This window comes from Chanos chanos, chromosome 9, assembly GCF_902362185.1.
Source record: "Chanos chanos chromosome 9, fChaCha1.1, whole genome shotgun sequence".
NCBI lineage: Eukaryota > Metazoa > Chordata > Actinopteri > Gonorynchiformes > Chanidae > Chanos > Chanos chanos.
The window spans coordinates 3241311-3263707 of NC_044503.1; the positions used below are offsets into that span (position 1 = coordinate 3241311).

General features: G+C 44.0%; 2 protein-coding genes across 4 annotated transcripts in view; both read left to right on the plus strand.

Annotated features, from left to right (window-relative positions):
- The first annotated feature begins 703 nt into the window (after positions 1-703).
- Positions 704-10605, plus strand: hdgfl2 (HDGF like 2). Its single transcript, XM_030784585.1, has 16 exons — positions 704-895; positions 1684-1760; positions 2336-2474; positions 3107-3283; positions 4943-5059; positions 5494-5562; positions 5934-6123; positions 6258-6342; positions 6560-6857; positions 7103-7233; positions 7534-7601; positions 7939-8009; positions 8368-8469; positions 8984-9140; positions 9908-10061; positions 10193-10605. The coding sequence occupies exons 1-16, from the start codon at positions 824-826 to the stop codon at positions 10290-10292; spliced, it is 2007 nt and encodes a 668-aa protein (XP_030640445.1). The 5' UTR covers positions 704-823; the 3' UTR covers positions 10293-10605.
- A 1492-nt stretch (positions 10606-12097) lies between these two features.
- The window catches only part of ap3d1 (adaptor related protein complex 3 subunit delta 1), a 28249-nt gene continuing 17949 nt past the window's right edge, over positions 12098-22397 (plus strand). For all 3 annotated transcript variants that reach the window (XM_030784384.1, XM_030784387.1, XM_030784385.1), the window contains exons 1-11: positions 12098-12382; positions 16372-16467; positions 16781-16861; positions 17048-17128; positions 17284-17391; positions 17769-17898; positions 18223-18362; positions 18755-18828; positions 19122-19171; positions 19603-19652; positions 20196-20244. In XM_030784384.1, coding sequence (XP_030640244.1) covers positions 12287-12382; positions 16372-16467; positions 16781-16861; positions 17048-17128; positions 17284-17391; positions 17769-17898; positions 18223-18362; positions 18755-18828; positions 19122-19171; positions 19603-19652; positions 20196-20244 — 955 coding nt within the window. In that variant the 5' untranslated portion in view covers positions 12098-12286. The remainder of the gene's footprint in view (positions 12383-16371; positions 16468-16780; positions 16862-17047; positions 17129-17283; positions 17392-17768; positions 17899-18222; positions 18363-18754; positions 18829-19121; positions 19172-19602; positions 19653-20195; positions 20245-22397) is intronic.

A 22397-nucleotide genomic window follows, 5' to 3' on the forward strand; every position in this document is an offset into this window, starting at 1 on the left:
CTCTGTTGGGTTGGATGCACAGGCAAAATCAATTAATTAGTGCATGGAAATTTAATTGACTTAACGCAATGAAAATTTCGTTGGACGTTTGTGCTGTCAATAATTAATCATCAAAATTTGAGCAAATTTCAAGCTTATTGTTATCATTTACAACACAAACTGAACAAACAAAAGACAAAATAAACTGTCCCAAAATTTCTATATGTAGGATATATCTGTTGAACATGTAATCTGAATATTTGAATTAAATATTGAAACTATTGAAACTATTGTATCTGGAATGTCTCTTCTGTGGTCCTGTGTTAGCTGTCTTAATACAGATGTCTTACGTTCATGAGTAACAGTTTAAAAGTAAATAAACTCGTCTACAAATCAGTTCATTTTTAGCGGCGCAGCTATGTGGAGGCCAGAGAAAATTTAATCGATGTTGTGCTGCGTAACCACACGAATATAGGGACACTCAATATTAATCACATTTTGAAAGAACTTCAAAAAATGTCTCGAGGGCATAGCTCGAATTTCGTTCGTTTAAGATATTTTCATTGCATGATATTAAAAAAAGGACCCACTCAGTCCATACACATTGTAAAATTTTATTGGTTGTAGGCTAGAATGACATTTCACAGTCCCAATGTAATACGAAAATAGGCGGGACTTCCGCTCCGTGAGCTTACAGTTAGCGGAAACTGTTGAGCTAAAGTGGACGCCTTACCGTGTAGCTCCGTGAAATACATCGTTAACAGGTCTTGTGTCGGCCTGAAAACGAATTATCGAGAGACACAAAGAGCTTTTAAAGCGTCGGAAGAAAAGGAGAGACGAGAAAATGCCGCATAACTTCCAGCCCGGGGACCTGGTCTTCGCCAAAATGAAGGGGTATCCTCACTGGCCGGCCCGGGTGAGTAGGGGGCGGTTTATGGGACGCTGTATGGTCGGGTCGCATCCATGGCAGCCCGTGTTGTCAGGGAGCTGGAAGATAGTTTTAGCCCTCATAGAAATATACCTCCAAGACTGTCGGTAGCAGTGTGACAAAGATTAGATTCTGTGGATTCCGCTTGGCTACCTAATATGACCTGGAGAATGGTCTGACCAGGGTTAATTTAGATGTGAGCAGGTAGATCAATTGCATGCTTTTGCATACCGTTCGCCATCTGGTTTACAGGTGTGGATGTTAATTAGTATATTTATCTAGCCAGCCCGCAGTTTGTCTAGTTTAGATGTTTATTGTGCAGCTAGCTCAGTGACAAAGAAGACGAAGCAGCATGTTGAAAGGCAGATTTCTTATGCAAAACATGCTTGATTGGAACCTCCACGTTTGCTCGGAGGGGGGGGGGGGGTGCTTTAATAATTTGCGAGCTGTTAAATGTGTATTAGTATTATGAGTGTGATCAGTTTAAACACTGTAACATAACCTTATTAGTATTCGAACAAAACCGTTCTGAAAAACCTTTTAAGCGGAGCAGTACCTGCCTCTTCTTCACCACCACAAGTAACTCATTAAGTTGACTTTCAGGTTGACACAGTCTCCTATCTGACCGTTGGAATTTCGTGCATATTTGTAATCTCAAATGACGTGTGATGGGTACCTAGTTTTGTGTTTTGTTTTTGTTTTGTTTTTGTTTTTGTTTCTTTTTATCCGTTACTCCTCTGATCGTCGCGCGCCTCTCTTTTTTTTCTCTCTCCCAGATCGAGGATGTAGCTGAGGGGGCTGTGAAACCCCCACCCAATAAGATCCCCATCTTCTTTTTTGGAACCCACGAGACGTGAGTAATCATTCCTTAATCGGATCTGTGATACAGAATTGCATTAGTGTGTTAACTTTTCCGCCTAAGCAGCTTCTCTTCAGAACCGATTCCACCACAGGAAATAATTATTAACCTTCAAAGTTAGTGCAGCTTAAAGCCTCTGACAGACACTGTGATCTGGATGGATCGTTTGTGACAATGTCTCTTGTAAAAAGAAAAAAAATGCAATGCAAACGAAATTAAATTGAGCGTACAAGTTCAGGTAATGCCTTTCATTTGCAGTCCCTTGTTGTCTAGTGTATCTGTCTGTCGTGAAAGCTGTGTGTTGAGCTAGTCTCGCGAGCATTTTTTTTTCCGATAGACTTGTTCACTTCTTACAAAAGGTGTTTAATGCAAAGACTAAAGACTGCATTTGCAGTGCACAGTTCATCAGTTTCCACTGGATGATTATCCACTCTTTTAGAGAGGCTGCACTGTAAATGGAAATTTGTTCTCCTTTTGTTTCTCTCTCTCTCTCTCTCTCTCTCTCTCTCTCCCTCTCTCTCTCCCTCTCTCCCTCTCTCTCTCTCTCTCTCTCTGTCTCTCTCTCTCAGAGCGTTCCTTGCACCGAAAGACCTTTTTGCATATGAGAAGTACCGTGAGCGCTACGGGAAACCGAATAAACGGAAAGGATTCAACGAGGGTTTATGGGAAATCCAGAACAATCCGCATGCCTCGTACAGCGCCCCTGCAGTAAGTCCTGCCCTGTCCTCACCCTCGCTGCAGGATAAAACATACACAGGGGTGCAGTAATAGTCCCAGAACATTGGAATGGGGAGTTGGGGGGGGGGGGGGGGGGGGGGGGGGGGGGGACCTCCACAAGTTCATTTCAGAGTTTTACTGATTGACTTTGTCATCTAAGAGGAACAGATGTTGTTTGTGATGGATGAAAATAGAGATGCTTGTTTTGGCGACAGACGACCTTTCTGTTACCTTTTAACAGCTGTTTTCCATGGAGTGTGATTAATCTGTGCTCAACAGTCTCTTAGTGCTTTATTTGCTTTACAACTGAATTAAAAAACATCACACAGTGTTCCAACTGCATGCTGCCGTCGCCGGACCGTGAACTTGTGAAAGTGTTTCCACTCTGATGTTCAAGGAAAACATGATCAGTCCCATAAATGTATATATGTAATGTATGTGTGTGTGTGTGTGTGTTTGGAGGGGGTTAAGTTGAAAGTAACCACTACACGCTTCATTGTTTCAAAGTGTTCCATTTCAAATCATTTTCATTTCATCACCTCCAGCGTCATGGTAACATGTTTATGTTTTTGTGTTTGTTTGGGGTTTTTTTTTTCTAAATTTTCTCTGATTCTTTCTGGTAGCCTGCCAGCTCGTCCGAAAGCGAGGACAATAATGCCGCGGCGGGCAGCGAGGGAGAGGATGACGATGACGAGGAGGCGGTGGTGCCAAGGAAAGCCGAAACGGGAAGCGACGATTCCGAGTCAGGGAGCGAGGATCAGGGGAGAGGGGGAATGAAGCGAAAAGCTCCGGCTACCAAGGTAACGCACGAAGGGGGACTCTGATTGGTCAGTTCCATCCATGGCGTTCTGTCGGTATCATTCCACCATCTGTAACAGTGTATCTGTTTCACGCATGCTACTCCTCTATTTGTTGAGTCATTTTTCTGATAATCCATACAATTTGATGTCAGAGCATTTGTCTGTACCTGATTCAAACCACAATGCTGTTCATGTCAGATGAGTTTGGTGGGTTTTTTTGCTTTAATTTAAAGAAGTTATGCCTTTTCTGAAAGCAGTCATGCATGTTACCTGTGGGACTGTAATAACGGTTTTTGATTTACATTTCTCCTCTTTCGCGCCTCTGAAGTTTTACCTCCAATACTATCAGGTGCCATGGGACATGTAACAGTCCTTCTCTTGCCCCCTAGAGATCCGTAGCTCAGCGTAGACGTTTTTCCCAGTCTGGTTTTATCGGATGAGGATTAAGACTTTTCCTGGTCTAAACTCCATTCTGAATGAATATTCTCAATCTTTGGCATCATCTAGTTTACAACTGGTCTTAATCTCTGTCAGGAAAAACCAGCTCATAGAGTAGCTGACCTGTAGCCATGAGTCTGTTAGCGTTCTATTGTTTGATGGATTGGCATTAGGGATGGGGCGATATAGTTATCTCGGTTCGATATACGATATGAGGTTCGCGATACGATATCACCACGATTCAGTAGACCCTGATAACAGCTCAGTGACAAAGTGTGAATATTCGGATTTGATATTTAATTTTTAGCCATACAAAATAAGTTCTCATATTGAATGAATTCTGTACGAGACAACATAAAGAGATCAAAGTAACAACAGAAATTCTCAAAGTTCAGAAATACAACAAAGGTCTCATAAATACAAGCTACCTCAGTGCTTCCCAGCAGCAAAGTTAATCGAACATATTAAATTAAATGACTAACATAACATCATGAATCATATATTAAGCATGTGTCTCCTCATTATGAACAGAAACTGTTTCTTTGCATAACAAGATACCATAAATCCCTTCACATTTAGTTGTTCAGCCATTTAAACGGCAGTTTTCAGTGACACACGTGCACATGTAATGCGTCATTTTGACACTGATAGTCACATCACGATTAGTTGAAATAAAGCTTAGTTTTTAAATGATGCTTAAGATAACAAGATACCATAATTCCACTATCACTTTCATTGTTAAGGCATCTTTATTTGGCGATTTTCAATCAGTGGCACATGTTCGTATGTAATGCGTTTGCAACGCGATAGTTTAGAACTCGCTATGTGACGTATATTTAGGAGAAGAATGTACTGGTTTATAAAGTCCACATTAACTAAATAAGAGTGTCCACTGTAGACAGAAGTTGAGAATTGTAACCAAAGAAACTTTCATTTCTAGAGGGTAGGGTACAATATAACGTAGCAAATATTGCAATATTATCGTCTTACTTACGAAATGGATCGTGGTTTTTTTTCGGATCGCGATATACCGAAATTCAGTTTATTGTCCCATCCCTAATTGGTATGTATAGTGTTGATATGACCTTACTGCATACGCAAACTGGAGATAGAAGTAAATGAGTCATGAGGTATTTGTGGTGTTGCAGTGGCACAAACTGATATTTATGACGTCTCTCAGTTCTGCTTTGTCTAAAAATTGCACCTGTGGTTCAGGGTCAGCGTCCGGCAGTAAAGAGGGCACGGGCCTCCTCCAGTGACAGAGAGGAGAGCGGATCTCCCTCGGAACCTGAACCGTCGCCAACGTCCGACTCCGACTCCGGGAAGAACAGCGACCAGGTACAGCGCATGGAAACCACACACGCGTCACACGAGCTCCTAAGGCTCCGGGCTGGGAAATTCAGCCCTGTTTTGTTTTTTTGTTTTTTTTTGTTTAGTTGACATTTCAGGTGCGTTTCTTTAAAAATAACTTCTGTTACCCTGTGCTCTGTTACCCTGTGTTTGCTAAGCTAGTTGTAGAGGCCTCTCTGTTTCCTTGCCTTTAAGATTCGGCATCACACACTCACACGCCTAAATCAGACGACTCACTGGTAGTGGTCTGAATCCTCTGATTCAGGTGTGTGGGAGTGCAGAGCTGGGAAATGTGCAGGGCATTATGGGTGTTGTAGTTCTGGTCTGAGAAACACATCTGCAGAGGCTGTGGGCGTGTCCGAGCAGATCAGTCATCGTCCCGCCTCTCATTTGTTCTCTCTCTCTCTCTCTCTCTCTCCCAGGATTTCACCCCACAGAAAAAGACCGGAGGACGGGGGGGCAGGAAGCCGGCAGGGAGGGGGCGAAGAAAGGTCAGGAATTGAAATAAACTTTGGCCGAATGACACGAGTCACTGTATGTTTGTTTTTGTTTTGCTTCACGGCCCTGGCTGTTGACACCGCATGTTTGTCCATTAATGAAGGCTTGGGATCGCTCAGGTCTATGAGCCTTGATTTTTGTGTGTGTGTGTGTGTACGGTTGATTTCTGCGTGTCTTTGTCTGATTTTTTGAATGACACCCAGGGTACATGTCCAAAGTAGGATTCCGTAGTTACGAGGTTTTGGGTTTTTTTTATTTTTGGTAACTTCTTAATTGTCTTTAGATAAGTTTTGCGCTGTGTTGAATGGTGACTGGCGTATGAATAAAATGCTGTTGCCATGGTTTTGTTTTTCCCGCCGTGTAGAAGGCATCTTCAGACTCGGACTCGGACTCCGACTCGGGCTCTCAGTCGGATCAGAGAATGGCCCGCAGCGACTCGGAAGAGGACGACAAGCCCCGTCCTGCCATCTCCGGATCGGAATCTCAATCTGGATCCAAATCGGATTCGGATTCAGCACCCCCTCCAAGGAAAGCGCCCCAGGCACGGAAGAAAGGTAAAAACTGGATCTCGGTCGTTTTGTAAAATTCTGAAAAAAAGTCTTATTGGGCGGTCACATTCCTACGCAGGCGTGCTGATGAGCCCGTAGTCTGACCACCTCTCGTTTCCTGTGCCGTTTGTCCCGTTTAGAGAAACCTCCGGCAAAGGCCAGAGGGCGAAAACCCAAACCGGCGCCTGAGAGAGCAGCATCCTCCTCCTCCTCAGGCAGCAACAGGTCAGTGATGAGTCGGCATGCCACGCCCAGGGATGGGTGATGAGTGATAAGTGACCCCTGGTGATGGGTGTTAATGACGGAGCGTAGAGACAGATTTAGCTGAATGTTGACAGCGACTGTGACGGGTGGGGGGTGTTTAGCGAACAGACGGGTTAGCAGATTAAGCGGAAAGAGCGACGGCGATAACGCGCGTGTCATTTTTTTTTGGCTTTCACAGCGACAGCGAGCCGGACCGCATCAGCGAGTGGAAGCGCCGGGACGAGGAGCGCCGGAAGGAGCTGGAGGAGCGGAGGAAGAGGGAGGAGGCGGAGGAGCTGCGCCGACTCAGAGAGAGGGAGAAAGAGGAAGAGGAGAAGAGGAAGAAAGAGAAGGAGAAAGGAGGGAGGAGGGACAGCAGCGGAAGCAGCAGCAGCTCGGACGAGGGCGTGGACGACCACCCCCTCAAAAAGTCCAAGAAACCCCCGCCGCCCCCCATCCCCGCCCCCTCAGACTCCGACTCACCGCCGCCCGCTGAGGTGAGCCTCCGGAACATTCTCTGCCGTGCGGCTGAGACGGCGAACACGTGTTCTTCGATGTGTCCTTCCCCGAGGAAGGTTACTGACGAGTTTTTACATATTGACTGAGGAAAAAGTGGCGTGTACACAGTCTGTTGTTATTTGTTGTTTTTGTTTGTTTTGTTTGTTTTTTTTTTAATTCAGTCTGTATGAATATTTTGATGATTTTACATGTAAACGACGCGGAAAACATTTTCTCGTCTCAGGTGAAAAAAGCAGCCAAGCGTCCAGACAGCCAAAAGAGCAAACAGAAGAAAGAGAAGGACGGGAAAGACAGAAGGGAGAGGGAGAGGAAGGAGAAGAAAGTGCAGCGGTCAGAGGAGAGGAACAGGGCGAGGTCTGTGTCTAATCACACACACACACACACACACACACACACTCTCACACATATACATATACATACTTATACAAACATACATACATACATACATACACACACACACACACACACATATACATACTTATACATACATCCATATACACACATATACATACATATACATACATAAACACACACATACATATACATACATTCAAGTAAGACAAGAAAACAAGAACAAGTCCGACGTTGTTGTTGTTGTTTTTGTATTTTGAGTTGAAACAGTGGTAACATTTGGCGGTTGGCTTTTCTAACCAGGTCCAAGCCAGACAAACCTAAACGGAGACCGGAGCGTCCTCCGGAGAAGAAAGTGGAGAAGAAAAAAGGTCAGGCGCTATTCCGTTTGTCATGTGGTTAGAAGTAAACGCTTGAGAAGTTGATAAATAAACACATTGAGTTGAAGTGGGCAGGATTTCTCTGTTGGCCGGATAACCAGATCGAAAGGTCAGAACTGTCTGATAGAAGGTGTGTCAACTATTCCTCCATGGGACGGTTTTGAATTTGAGTTTCGACCTGGCTCAGTAAGACTTTCCTGTTTTTCGTCCGGACCCCTGTTATTTGTGAAACCTCCCTTTTCTCCACATCTGTTTAGACTGACCAGTGCGAGCCCAGACGCTGTTCTCTTACATCCCATGTACTTACACAGTTTGATTTGCCTTCCAGAACCTTCTCCAGAGGAGAAACTGCAGAAGCTCCACACAGACATTAAGTTTTCGTTGAAGGTTGACAACCCGGTGAGTGGCCGCTGTCTCGTCACCTCACGAATATCCGCCTTCACCTTTCTCGTCTATTTGTGTATAAATTAAAACAGATCAGAGGACACACTCCACACCTTTATTTATGCATAGCAGGTGTCTTAAAAGTGAGCATGCTGATCTGGGATCAGCTTGTGTCGGTCCACATAGTTGTATTTAATAGTTTGTGAAAGGTGTAAGCTGATCTCAGATCAACATTCTCACACTGAGAAATTTGATACATACAAGCCTACTGGTCCTAGAGTTACAGGGAGTTTCACACTGTCAGGTCCAGTGCTAATAACGTGTGAGCCTGTAATTATTTATTTGTTTATTTGTTTGTTTGTTTGTTTATCAGGACATCGAGCGTTGTTTACAGGCCTTGGAGGAGCTGGGCTCCGTACAGGTCACCAGTCACATCCTGCAGAAGAACTCGGACGTCATCACCACGCTGAAAAAGGTCAGAATCGTTCTGAAAAAGGTCACGAGTTGTCTGTCTCTGTGTGTGCTTCACGTCAACCCGGTGGCTTTTAACCGAGAGTCGCCCGGCAAAGTCACGGCGAGGAGACCTGGAGCATCAGTGTGTGCATGACAGACTCCTATTTATCAAGTCATTAAAATGCCAAATATCACTCAGGGGCCCTTCTCTGTTACCCCTGACCCTGGACTGTATGTGACCTTAAAGGGGCCATTCATTGACACCCCAACCTTACATTCATTTTGAACTTAACAGGAAAAAGCCTGAAAGAATAGCATGCAAGGTTTTCTTTTCTTTTTTCTTTTTTTTTTTTTTAATCGGTAAGATTTTCACCGTGAGGAAATTATGAGGGCACATGGAGTCAACAGTGTTATTATTATGAAACACAGAGAGAACCTTCCGGCACGAGAGCTGTTTGACTTTAAAGCTGTCTTGAGACTGATTTGTGTCTTTAACCGTTTCTCTCTCTCTCTGGTTTACCGTGCTGTTGTTGCAGATTCGGAGGTACAAGGCCAGCAGTGCCGTGATGGAGAAAGCCAGCGAGGTCTACAACAAGTTAAAACTTCAGTTTGTGGGCAAATCCGAGGGGGCGAATAAACCAAAACCCGAAAACAAGAGCCAGGAGGACAGCGGGAAAGAGACTCAAAACACAGGTGGGGTTTTTTTTTTTTTTTTTTTTTTTGTATTTTTAGCCTTCACTGTGAGTGTGTGCAGGGCAGGGTGGGCGGAGCCACACTTCTCTCCACCCTTCACTTTTTTTAATCCCTCCTTTTCATCCTGTCTCTGATGACATCATCGCCAGAAACCTATCACATAACCTTATTAGTCCTCTTCTCAGACCCACCCCTGATTAAACACTCTCTCTCTGTCATTCACACTGTGACAGTGTGAACAGCAGATCATTTACTTAGATATGCCACCACCCTGTCGTACGAACCTTATATCACCACAGACTGCACGTAGCAGGATGTAAAACTCTCTTTGGTTTGTAAGGTTCTGCCAAGATGTATGATATAGATAGAGTAGTGTAATGAGATGCAAATGAAAGTTTAAAAAAAAAAAATTGGATGTATATGCTGTTACATACTAAGTAAAAATTATTCCGGTAATATGGTAACGAATAGAGTCAAATAGAACAATATTTCAGTATTTTCGCTTTGTTTTTTGTTTAATTTTTTGGTTCTCAAAATAACCACATAAAATCTCCAAAGCTGATCAGATCCTTGTGTATCGGAATCGCTTGTGCGTTGCTTAACGTGCATCGTGCCGTGATGATGTTGAATTTTTGTCAGATGATAATAACGCGATAGGGGCAGGGCTGTGTTGACAAAAATCTATCAGAAACAGGTTGATAACTCAGATAAACTTGAGTTCTCACGTCGTGGGGGGTTTTGTTTGTTTGTTTGTTTTTCATTAGCAGAAAATTCAAAGCCTGTGAACGGGGAGTCAGACCAGAAGAAAGAAGGTTCTGAGTTGGAGAATAACCCAAAGTCGCCTGTCAAAGAGGAGGAGGAGGAGGAGGAGGAGGAGGACCAGGAGCAGTCTGAGCAACAAAAATCTCCGCCCACAATCAGGTACAGCCAATCCCAAAACAGCAGGGTCAGCCCCTTCTTTCTGTTCATGTCGTCGCTCGCGTTTTGCTCCTAGACCTTGACCAGACGAGCACCGCCTCCGCCTCAAACGTGAATCGTTTTATCCGTTTTAGGACAAACCCAGAGAGCCCGGCCGAACCACAGACGCGGGTTGATGACATCACAGCCGACGGCGCTACCACGGAGACAGAGCCGCCGGCGGTGGAGAGCTGAGAGTCCTGTTGTTTGTGGTTCCACCCCAACTGGCACATCTCGAAGGAAAAAATCATTTCACTCATTCATTGCTCTGTGCAGACTCGATCCTTCTTCTGAATTGTGTCTTTTTACACACACACACACACATATATCTACACACACAAACACACACACACACACACATGCGTGTGCACACTCTGGCCGCCTGAAAGACTTCTGCGTTCATGTTTTTACACCTTCATAAATTACGTCAGCCTTTCGTGTCACGTATGAAGAAAGAGGTGAAACGTTGTGCACTTTTGAACGAGAGTTGAATGAAATAAGAGGGGCGGGTGAATAGTTTTGTCTCAGTGGTGGATGTTACAGAAACAGCATTGAGAAGGAGGGGGGGGGGGGGGGGGAGATACAGTCAGCAATGTAACATTTAAGCCTTGAAGAAACCTCTAATGGCCTAGTGTATGTAGAAACAGTATGACTGGTACTAAAACTGGCCTTTTATGTGATTCAAGACTTTGTCTTTTTTTCCCTCTCTCTCGCTCTCTCTCTCCTTTTTTTTTTTTTTTTTTTTAAGATAAAATGCCTGGTTTCCATTAATCCCACCCCCACTGTGATTAAGCCATATACTTACTTGGGGCTTGTGAAATGGTTTTCACCCAGTAAAAAAAAAATCCACATTTTAGTCCATGTTAAACAAAGGTTTCCAATATCTTTCTTTCTCTCTTTCTTTTCTTCCTTTTTTTTTTTTTTTTTTTTTACTAATTGCTGTGGCGGTACCGTTTGAGGTTTTATCTTGTTTTTGTTTTGTTTTTTTCTCTTTGCTGTCTGGTCTTCCTTCAACTTCTGCATTTGATAACCTTGCATATTGAGTAGGGTAAAAAAAAAATAGTGTACAGGTATACAGAAATGATCTCGAAAGATATGTAAAAGTTATTCAGATCCTATTTTGTTGGTGGTCATTGAACATTTTGCTTGTCATGCATTTAATAGACATGTTTTTAGTGCTATGTAAATTGGTTTAAAAAAATTCTTTTTTTTATCATTAGTGGAGAATTGAATAAAAAAAACAGCATGGTGGCCCCAAAATAGTTGTTTTCTTCAGGAATCAGTTTCCCTTCAGTGGTTTGGTGATGTTTATTTCGTTTGATTCATCGACGCATTTTTGGGGTTCCTGTTAAGGGAATCGAATCATAAGAGGGAGTCCGTTACCTTGGAATCAGTACAGTGCATTCACAACAGGAAGAGGAACAATTATAGTCACACGTGTACATTTACCTGAGTACAAAGCTTTTCCAGCTGTTTTTGAACTAACTGAAGTATATCCTAAGGACGTTTTTGATAAACTCTACAAATTCGTTATTTGAAGTGTTAAGAGACAGGTGTTTCCACGTGACATTACCTGCCGTTCCGTACAATTATCAAAAATCATTCATGTATCTCAATAAATGGATTCATTAATAGCTGAAAATATGGAAGACATCAGACTTGGATGAAATGCAAGAAAAAGACTCATGGACAAAGCCACATTCAATTAACTGATTAATTAAAACGGAAAACACTTAGTAACTCTACTGGATTATGCAAATATCTCGAATGACCATAGCTAGTTATGTCAAACCATCTACGTCCTCCTTAAATTGCAAAGGTCATCCATCGCACTTCGCAGTTTTGTAATCTTGCAATGATGACAGTAATCGATTCTGATTAGCAACATTCAAGAAATCCCGTGTTGTCATTATTTTAACCGGTTCCCATAACAAGAGATTCCCTTATAATACAAGCAGTCAGCTGACTCAGACGCCATTTTGTCAGCCATTTCCTAGACGGATAGGATTGCCAGTGTCTTTGCACAGTTTGAGGACTCTCCATCTGGCCTCTGCTTCCCTGGGTTAGGAGATATTTTCAGGCGTAGGGCGGCATTTCGGGTGGATGAAACACTGTTTTAGCGGGCCGGTCAGCACCCTTAAACGCCTCAGTTTGCTGCTTGGTCCACGCTGGACTGAAGTCTTGCAACCATGGCTTTGAAGATTGTTAAAGGCAGCATTGATCGGATGTTTGACAAAAACCTTCAAGACTTAGTACGTGGCATTAGGAATCACAAGGAAGATGAGGTAAGACGGCTAGACAAAGCTTTCTGGAAAAATAAAACGGGCAATTTCGTACATTTCATATGATTGGGCATTGATTCGTACAAGCAGTCAATGTGCCAGCTTTTTGACTTAGCTTCTGCTTTCAAACTAAATACTGACAGCTAACTAACTCTTAGCCAGTCAGGTGATTCTAAAAGCTTCTGCTTCGCAGTGTGAATGTGTATTTCATGGCTGAATAAACCAGAGCCGATTTTAGTATTGCTGGCATCAATGCCATTTTTAACTAACCTACCGGTGCAATAAAACAGCTGTTAACGAGGATTCTGTTAGCAAGATAAGCTAAGACTGCACGTCGACCATAGCTAGCGATGAGTCTATGGGTAATTAGCGGACTTGCTAGTTCGCCCCGGCTACACATTCAGGTTGATGTTTTCGGCCCCGTTTAAATGACAGAACAGAACGTACTATCCCACTATGTCGCCATGTTATAATATAGCAATCTGATCATTTCAAGGCACGTTTTCTTTCTAGGTGCTAAAGATACGAAAGCCCAAATATTGTACATGACACTTGGCTGCATCTGACTAAACCCGTGGCTAGTTCTGGTTAATCAGTTGGAATGATACGTGTAAAAAGCAGTTCACACAGGGATTCAACCGAGTTTCTTATCGTGTAAATGTGTGTCATAGGAGATTGCATTAAATTTGACGGACAATTAAAGACTGTATTTTAAGGTGATGTCCTGATGTTACAGTAGGCCTCTGTCGCTGTGTTTAATGACAACGCTGATTTTCTCTCTCTCTCGCTCTCTCTCTCTCTCCAACGCAAGGATGCCTCATCCACACCCCTCCCTCTATCCCTCCATCCGACACAAGCCCAGAGATAAACAGTCACGGATTACTCTTTTATTCTTGTCATTCAAAGTTATTCACGGCTAATTTTCGTTCGCCCTTATGAGAAACCGTAATGTAATCAGATGTACCTGGCGAATGTGTTCTAGACAGTTTGCATAACATTCAGCTAACTTGCACCTGTGAGGAAAACGTCAGGTTATTTTCTTAGTCTTTGAGCGTAGCCTACATTGTAGTTTAGATTGATTCTCTGATAAACTCATGATGACGCAAAGATCACAAATGTAGATCTGCACGACAAAAAAAAAAGCAAAAAACAAACTTCCTTCCTGCTCGGACATAGCCGCTTGTTTCTGCTGTTACAAGGTGAACATAGGGTGAAACGTTTGCGAGGCAGCTCCGCTGTGCACTGGATGATTGCACTTTAGTTGCGGGGGGGGGGGGGAGTGATATTTTAGGGCCACGCTTCTCGGTGTACCACCTGCATTGCAGAGTGACAGTAGAGGCAACTGTGGCTGGTGAAATGACGGTTGTGTTTAGAAGTGATGTTTATCTGTCTCTTCAATCCAATTTCTGAGGTCTTAAAAGGCTGGTTTACGAAAAGGTGACAACCCGTTAAACCATAATCCATGCTAGTAACCCCCTAGATGAGCTGAAACTCTCTCACACCCTTTTGTGATGTCTTCGTTGCTAACCAGGCAGTTAGTCTTCACTGTTGTACTGATATCCTCTCATTGCCTGGGGTTTCTCAGGCCCTGTATTCCCCTGTCTTATGAATAGCATCCATGGCGCGCGCTTGTGTGTGTGTGTGTGTGTGGCTGTAGATGAAGAAATGGAGTCCAGGCTTGTATTTGTATTTGCACAGGGTGTGTAAAAAGAGGTTACCCAATGCCCTTTCATAGCTCCAAAAAAAAAAAGAAAAGAAATTTAAAAAAAAAAGGCAGACTTTTTCAGTCTGACACGTGCTAAACTTCGTTGAGAAACCATTATTTCCACGGCCGGAGCCCGCGTGACGTCGGTGGGTTTCATGTACCTGGCTCTGCAGGCTTGTTTTATCTCTGGATCTCTATAGTCCGACATCAGAACCGTTCTCTCCCTGTGTAACCCACACCGAATCACCCAGATTAAGTGTCTGTTACCCGGCCAACAGCGGACGGCTCCCTGAAAAATTCATATCCTCCTAAATGAACGCTCAGTCCGTGCATGTGCGTGTGTGTGCGCGTGCATACGTGTGTTCGGCGCTGTGGTTTCACACAAGCCCTCTCTATTTGTTTTGTGCATGAGGTGTGTGTGTGTGTGTGTGTGTGAAATTTGAGTGAAATTTGATCTGGTTAGTCCTGCATTAGAGCCAGAATGCGAGAAATGAATGCGCTCAATGCTCCCTTGTGTCTCAGGATGGCGATTTGTTGAGCCAGCGTGGATAATTCGTCACCGGACAGGGGAAGAGACAGTTGACCTCCATACCAGAGGCTGTGTGTGTGTGTGTGTTTGTACTTCACATACACACACACACACACCTCGCAGAGCTGAGGGGAGAAGAGTCAACTGCAGCCCAGTGGCAGCTATTCCGGTCATGTCGGCGAAATCTGCTGAAATTGAGCATAGTACTGATTGAATGAGAGTGCTGGAGAAAGGCCGCTTTTTAAGAGGGGTTAGTTTGGATGAGGCGCCCTATAGTGGGTCTCCTGGAAGCAGCAGTTTTAATTCAATCCATCCCACCCTCCCTCTCCCCTCTCCCTCTCTCTCTCTCTCTCTCTCCCCCTCTCTCTCTCTCTCTCCCTCTCTCTCTCCCCCTCTCTCTCTGCCTGCTCCCTCCTTTTTCTTCTGTCTCTGTGCTGTCTCATGACTGGACACACATGACCAACATGCTGCATAATACACCAGCTGGTGTGTGTGTATGCGCGCGCGTGTATGTGTGTATGAAGGAGTAAAATAGAGAGATTTTTCCACGTCTTTGTGTCAGAAGTCACGGTTGGAGAGTTTGTGTGAAATGAATCATTTTCAGTGCTGGTTTAAATGATATTTAAGGGAACTGAAAGTGGGCCAAACAGACGAGGTATAACCTTGAAACCGCTAATGTGACATGCAGTTGAAGACAAACACACACACACACACACACACACAAGCAGAGACATGCAGGTTGGATGTAATAAACTCCCATTTGTCCAGCCCTCCACCTGACCTGGGGCTGTATTTTATATTCACAATTCAGTGGACAGAAAGCAGAACTAGAGATTGCGTGTGTGCGTGTGCGCGTGCGTGTGTGTGTGTGTGTTAGGGATGGGTCATGATTTTCAAATAGTCATGAAATGATAAAGAATCGAATAGTGTATGTGACTATCGTCTTGTCTTAAAAAATATATTTTTCCCTTGTTTTCACCGGCGCCTGGTAGTAAGTAATGTGTTACTACCGCTAAAGCACCTAAAAGCTGTTTGCCACCAGCATCAAACCACAAAAGAAGGAGAAGAAGAAGAAGAAGATGTTACCACCAGGTGCTGGTAAAACCTCCGTGGCGCTGTGAGATTCAATGCTACTGTACGAACAGGAGAAACATGCAAAGCCAAAGACTACCACCGCCGTCAAAAAGTTGCGCAGAGCTCCTTCAAAATAATAAACGAAAATGAAGTGCGCTGCAAACTCCGGCAGGTGAAGCCGGCGTATCGTAAGTCCTCCACAACTGTGCACAGTCGTTTGAGGCCGAAGCACCCAGCAGGTGGTCTGTCCACAGATCAGCAGTCAGTGACTAGCTTTGTCACCAGGAGAAGTGAGTCTGATGTTAGACGTGCAGAGCAAACGACGGCCCTCATCTGAAAGATGAGAGCCAAAGACATGCCTCCCCTCAGCTTTGTCCACAGCCAAAGACATGCCTCCCCTCAGCTTTGTCCACAGCCAAAGACATGCCTCCCCTCAGCTTTGTCCACAGCCAAAGACATGCCTCCCCTCAGCTTTGTCGAAGGCGAGGGTTTTTGAAGTTTCATGGATTCTGTTGAGCCCAAGTTTTTTGAAAAGTGTGAATGGGTCTCTCTCTCTCTCTCGTGTGTGTATGGTCTTTGAATGGTCAAACGGCTCTCAGTGAATATGGAATAGTATTTTTGCTTGAAATGCCCGTCCTTAGGTGTGTGTAAGAACGTCTCCTGACGCTGTCTCTTCCTCCTCAGGCCAAATACATCTCCACCTGCATTGACGAGATCAAACAGGAGCTCAAACAGGACAACATCGCTGTCAAAGCCAACGCTGTCTGCAAACTCACCTACGTAAGACTGCTAACTCCCTCTCTCTGTCTCTGTCTCTCACACACACACACACACTCACGCCTCAGACGTGTTTCCTTTAGAGAAGAATGATAAATGCACCTGATTGACACGGTGATTGTTTTTAGCGTCTGTGTTGATTCAGGTCTTCTCTCCAGTGAATGTACATTAGTGTGGACTCTTTATAGGAGAACTGGCTCTTTTTTTTGGGTTAATTGGTCTCCACTGAATCTTACTCTAATCAAATTTTGAACCCCTCTCTCTCTTTCTTCCTCTCTCTCTCTCTCTCTCTCGCTCTCTCTCTCTCTGTGTACAGTTGCAGATGTTGGGTTACGACGTGAGCTGGGCTGCTTTTAACATCGTGGAGGTCATGAGCTCCTCCAAATTCACATACAAGGTCTGATAGAAACACATACACCACACACACCCACACACACACACAGACACACACACACAATTCTCTGTGTATTTACCTGGCATGACCTGATGCTTTTAGATGAATGTCTGTAGCCCTAGGGCTGTACTGATGTTCAGTGTGTCTGTTTTTCCTGTTTTTTTGTTTTTTCTCTCTTCCCTCCTCCAGAGGATCGGCTACCTCGCAGCCTCACAGTGTTTTCACGAGGGCACGGATGTCATCATGTTAACCACCAATCAGATCCGCAAGGTGGGGTCACGTGACGCCGCTCTTTTGTCGAGTTTTCACCGCCCGTCTTGCAGATGTAAATGTTTGTCAAAACTAAACTGACACACTCTCTCCCTCTGTCCCCCTCTCTTTTTTTTCTCTCTCTCCCTCTCTCCCTCTCTCTCTGCCCTCTGCAGGATCTCAGCAGTCCGAACCAGTATGACACAGGAGTTGCTCTAACTGGTCTCTCCTGCTTCGTGACCCCTGACCTAGCACGTGACCTGGCTAATGACATCATGACTTTGGTGAGCACCTTTCCTTTGTCCACACGTCACATGTTTACATCATCAGAAGCTGAATGAATGACAAACGGTGTGACGGATGTTTTTTATCTCTAATGACCAAGACAGTACATGGCCCTGGGAAAACAAGACCTGTGTGTCTGACTGTGTGTAGCTGTGTGTGTGTGTGTGTGTGTGTGTGTGTAGCTGTGTGTGTGTGTGTGTTGCTGAAGGACTCAGAGCAGATGTATTGCAGTTCATTTAAGGGTCCTATGGGAAAATGAGTCAGTGCTCATTACTCTGTCTCTCTGTCTGTGTGCCTGTCTCTCTCTCTCTCTCTCTCTCTCTCTCTCTCTCTCTCTCTGTCTGTGTGCCTGTCTCTCTCTCTCTCTCTCTGTCAGATGTCTCACACTAAACCATACATCCGTAAGAAGGCCGTGCTGATCATGTATAAAGTTTTCCTCAAGTATCCTGAGTCCCTGCGACCGGCATTCCCCAGACTGAAAGAGAAACTGGAAGATCCAGATCCTGGTGAGTTTACCGTTCACACTCGCGCGCACTTGAACACACACGCACAGGTTCTCACTCGTGAGGTCATTTAGTTTATTTACATTGCTGAGGTTATTTATGTTGTGATGAAGACTTGTGGTTCACACAGTACCACCAGAATATGCACACACACACACACACGCACACACACGTGCGCGTGCACACACACACGTGCGCGTGCACACACACAAACACACACACACACATAAACACACACACAAACTGGTGTGCATATGCAAATGACTGTAGGTTGTTTTTTTTGTTGTTGTTTTTGTTTTGTTTTTTAACGTGTGTGTGTGTGTGTAGGGGTTCAGTCAGCGGCAGTGAATGTGATCTGTGAGCTGGCCAGGAGAAACCCCAAAAACTACCTGTCCCTGGCCCCCCTCTTCTTCAAACTCATGACCTCCTCCACCAACAACTGGGTTCTCATCAAGATCATCAAACTGGTGAGCTCCAAACTCCCCACACAGTTCTCCTCAGACATCAGCAGTCTTGTGCGATACTTCTGGTTTTGAACTTCTTGCTCTGTGCAGTCGAGGGCTTCTCTCCGCTCCGTCAGAGTTGGACTGCGTTCAGTAATTGTGCGCGTTCAGCATGTGTTCAGATTTGGTTTCGCATGGGGCTGATTTTAGGCAATTGGGTTATGTGTGGGTGATATTGCGACTCTCCGATTATTCCCGTCTGTTCTTTTAATGGTTATATTTTACATTAATGTGTGAATACTGCACCATCTGTCCCAGACTGTTAATCAAATCAGATATCGTTTCCTCTTCAAGATGTTTGTGGGTTGTGTTCATCAGATAGCATGTAATAAGTGTGTGTGTGTGTGTGTCGACAGTTTGGTGCTCTGACTCCCCTGGAGCCTCGTTTGGGGAAGAAGCTGATTGAGCCTTTGACGAACCTCATTCACAGGTGAGAGTCACAGCACAGGACCAATGAGTCACAACTGAGAGACAACATTTTAATTAGTTACGCACATCCAGAATGAAAATAACTGTTTTTCTCCCCCTCTCTCTCTCTCTCTCTCTCTCTCTCTCTCCCTCTCCCCTCCTCTCTCTCTCCCCCACACACTCTCACGCTCTCTCTCTCTCTCTCTCTCTCTCTCTCTTCCTCTCACTCTCTCTCTCTTCCTCTCACTCTGTCTCACACACACACACTCTCACTCTCTCTTTTTCTCTTTCTCTCTCTCTCTCTCTCGGCATCAGTACCTCTGCCATGTCTCTTTTGTACGAGTGTGTCAACACTGTGATAGCAGGTTAGTAACTCATTAATTCCCCTGTTTATACACATCAGCCAGTCGAATCAGATTCAGCTGTATCCACACACACATTTATTTGACTGTAGGGTGTGATGCGATGTCCGATACAGTGTGATTTAGAACTCGTCATTCACATTCTGGTCCAGTCAGCTCAGTAGAATGATGCATCAGGAAACAAATGTCTGTCACCTGGAAATGAAAAGAATTTTTCCATAATCTCTTATTCTGGGGTTGAAGGTTGTGAGTGTATGTGATGCTTGAATATCTGTGTTTGATTAATTGAAAAGATGTTGTAATAACGTTATAAGAATGTGTTGTTAGTCATTAAATGTGATCAGTGAACAGTCTTGTAATAGGGTGTAGATTTCCTGACCAATGCTGTGTTTATGTATTTTTGTTCTTCTTTTTTTTTTATGTCTTTTTCTCAGTGTTGATATCTCTGTCCTCTGGAATGCCCAATCACAGTGCTAGTATACAGGTGAGTTTGAGTGGAGCCTCTGTCTGTTTTTATCTCTATGCTGTGTGTTGGTTAAAAATCCTTTCCACTCCAGTGTCATCACAAATCTGTCTTTCTTTGTCCATTAACATCCAAGCTGTGATCTCTCGCCCTTTTTGTGTAGCCTAGTGATAAATTTCTGTGATTTTTTTTTGTTTTTAAGTTAGAGAGGGGTTTTTTTTTTGTCCTGCTCTTCTAAAGAAGGAAAAGGCCAAATTCAGAACTGAAATGTATATTTGAGTGTGTCCACTGTGCTGCCAAGGCTCAGTTTTTTTTTTTTATCTGCTCGTGCACTGGGCAGTGTTTCTGCTTGCAAACCCCTGAGAAACAGGGTGGTAGACCCCAAACCCCTGAGAAACAGAGCGGTAGACCCCAAACCCCTGAGAAACAGGGCGGTAGACCCCGAACAGCGGGTTAATGAACTGGAGCTGGTGTGGAAAGGTTTAACATGATAGTAATTGTCTGGTCTCCCTCTCTCTTTCTTCTCTTCCCTCTCTCTCTCTCTCTCTCTCTCTCTCTCTGCAGCTCTGTGTGCAGAAACTGCGCATCCTGATCGAAGATTCGGACCAGAACTGTGAGCCTTCTGTCAATGCCTGCAGTGTGTCTTTCTCTCATTGTCTGTGTGTTTCGGAGTAGAGTGCAGTGTCACCTCCCCTCCCCCGTAGAGCGAGAAGGAAAAAAAAAAACAACAACAAAAAAGAAAAAGTCTAGATCTCCAACCCTGGATAACTCGAAATGCCCAATTCCACTTTACACCTCGGTGCTTCTGAGCACCCCTCTGCAAAATACCACCCTCAGAAAACTAATAAATTCCTCACATCATTGATGTAATCAAAATTCAGCACCGTCATTCGGTACTGGAGCCAGTAAGTAGTTGCCTGTCATGGATCGACTGATGAATTTAATTTTCTCAGTTCCGTGACCTCTTAGAGATGAGAGCTTTGATGAGAGCATTATCTATGTTTTCACCATTTTGACCTTTTTGAAATTTGATCAAATGCATTTGTAATATGACCTGTTTTCTCTGACTTGTGTTGTGAGAATCCAGAAGGTTCGAGTTATCTCTTGTGTTTTTTGCCCAGTGTGGGGTGAGTAGAGCAGTGGTGATGATGGTGGTGGTCCTGGACTGGTATGTTTTGTTTTTACCCTTAGCAAGGCCACGCTTTTCAACCCCCCCCTTCCCCCCAAAAAATCACCCCGTTTTTCCTGTTATCCAACAGAGTCCGGAGAGAGAAAATTTAGTCTCTCAGATTTACGACTCAGATTTTTAGCTGAACTCTATCAGTGTCAACCTCATGTCAATTTCCAGGCAGGGTTTTTTTAGCAGGTCTGACTTTGCCTGTCAAGTTTTTAAAGTCAATCATTTTCTTTTTACCATGTCCTTTTACGTGTCAAATCGCCCGGGAGCGTGACTACCTCAGGCGCCTCTGAAAAGAACATCTCGCGTCGTCCTGCACGGGAACGCCTCGTCCCCGGCCGCGTGTGACGTTTCCGTCCTCGTTTATTGACGAGGAAGGAAAAAAAAAGAAAAGAGAGATAAAAATCGATCGTGTAATCCATGCTTGGTCTCCATCATGTCTCACCCTGCATGACTCAGCATTTCCTCCTCACCAATCAGGCCTGCGAACAAACATTAGTCCACCTACACAAAAACAAAACTCCGAGTCCGTGTGTGTGTGTGTGTGTGTGACTGTGTGTGTGTGCACGCGCACATGTGTCTTTGTGTGTGTGTTTGTCCTGTGTGTTTGTGTTTCTTTCCTTTGTGTTGTGTTGCATCCTTTGAAGAAGTTTTGTTGTAATACTTTTGTGTACTTGGGTCAGATGTTAACACGCTTAATATCTGTGACATGCCTTTAAATAAGACTTTACTATATTAAATCCAGCATTTAATTTAATCTGTCAAGTCAGTTCTGCTTGTTTTTGTTTGCAGTCAAACGTAATATATCAGAGTACATCAGTACAAAAATAAAGTAGTTGAAGTCTTCTTTAGGAGATACTTCAGTAGTTCTGCAGTTCACCAAGACAGTGCAGACCCAGGATAGTGTAGGGAGCAGTTAGTCTAGTACAGATATAAGACAGTATAGGGAGCAGTTAGTCTAGTACAGATATAAGACAGTATAGAGGACAGTTAGTCTAGTACAGATATAAGACAGTATAGGGGACAGTTAGTCTAGTACAGATATAAGACAGTATAGAGGACAGTTAGTCTAGTACAGATATAAGACAGTATAGAGGACAGTTAGTCTAGTACAGATATAAGACAGTATAGAGGACAGTTAGTCTAGTACAGATATAAGACAGTATAGGGGACAGTTAGTCTAGTACAGATATAAGACAGTATAGGGGACAGTTAGTCTAGTACAGATGTAAGACAGTATAGGGAGCAGTTAGTCTAGTACAGATGTAAGACAGTATAGGGAGCAGTTAGTCTAGTACACATATAGGACAGTATAGGGGACAGTTAGTCTAGTACAGATGTAAGACAGTATAGGGAGCAGTTAGTCTAGTACACATAGGACAGTATAGGGGACAGTTAGTCTAGTACACATATAGGACAGTATAGGGGACAGTTAGTTTAGGACAGATATAGGACAATGTAGGGAACAGTTAGTTAGGACAGATATAGGACAGTGCAGGGGGCGATTTGAGGACAGACTGTGAGGACTAGAAGGAGACTTGAGATCTGTTGTGTATTGTACTCTTTCTGTGCCATTCTTGGACAGGGAG

Coding starts and splice junctions, on each gene's coding strand:
- hdgfl2 (XM_030784585.1), top strand. CDS start 824: ATGCCGCATAACTTCCAGCCCGGGGACCTGGTCTTCGCCAAAATGAAG. Junction 2,475..3,106: donor CCTCGTACAGCGCCCCTGCA/GTAAGTCCTGCC, acceptor TCTTTCTGGTAG/CCTGCCAGCTCGTCCGAAAG. Junction 7,234..7,533: donor GAGGAGAGGAACAGGGCGAG/GTCTGTGTCTAA, acceptor TTTTCTAACCAG/GTCCAAGCCAGACAAACCTA.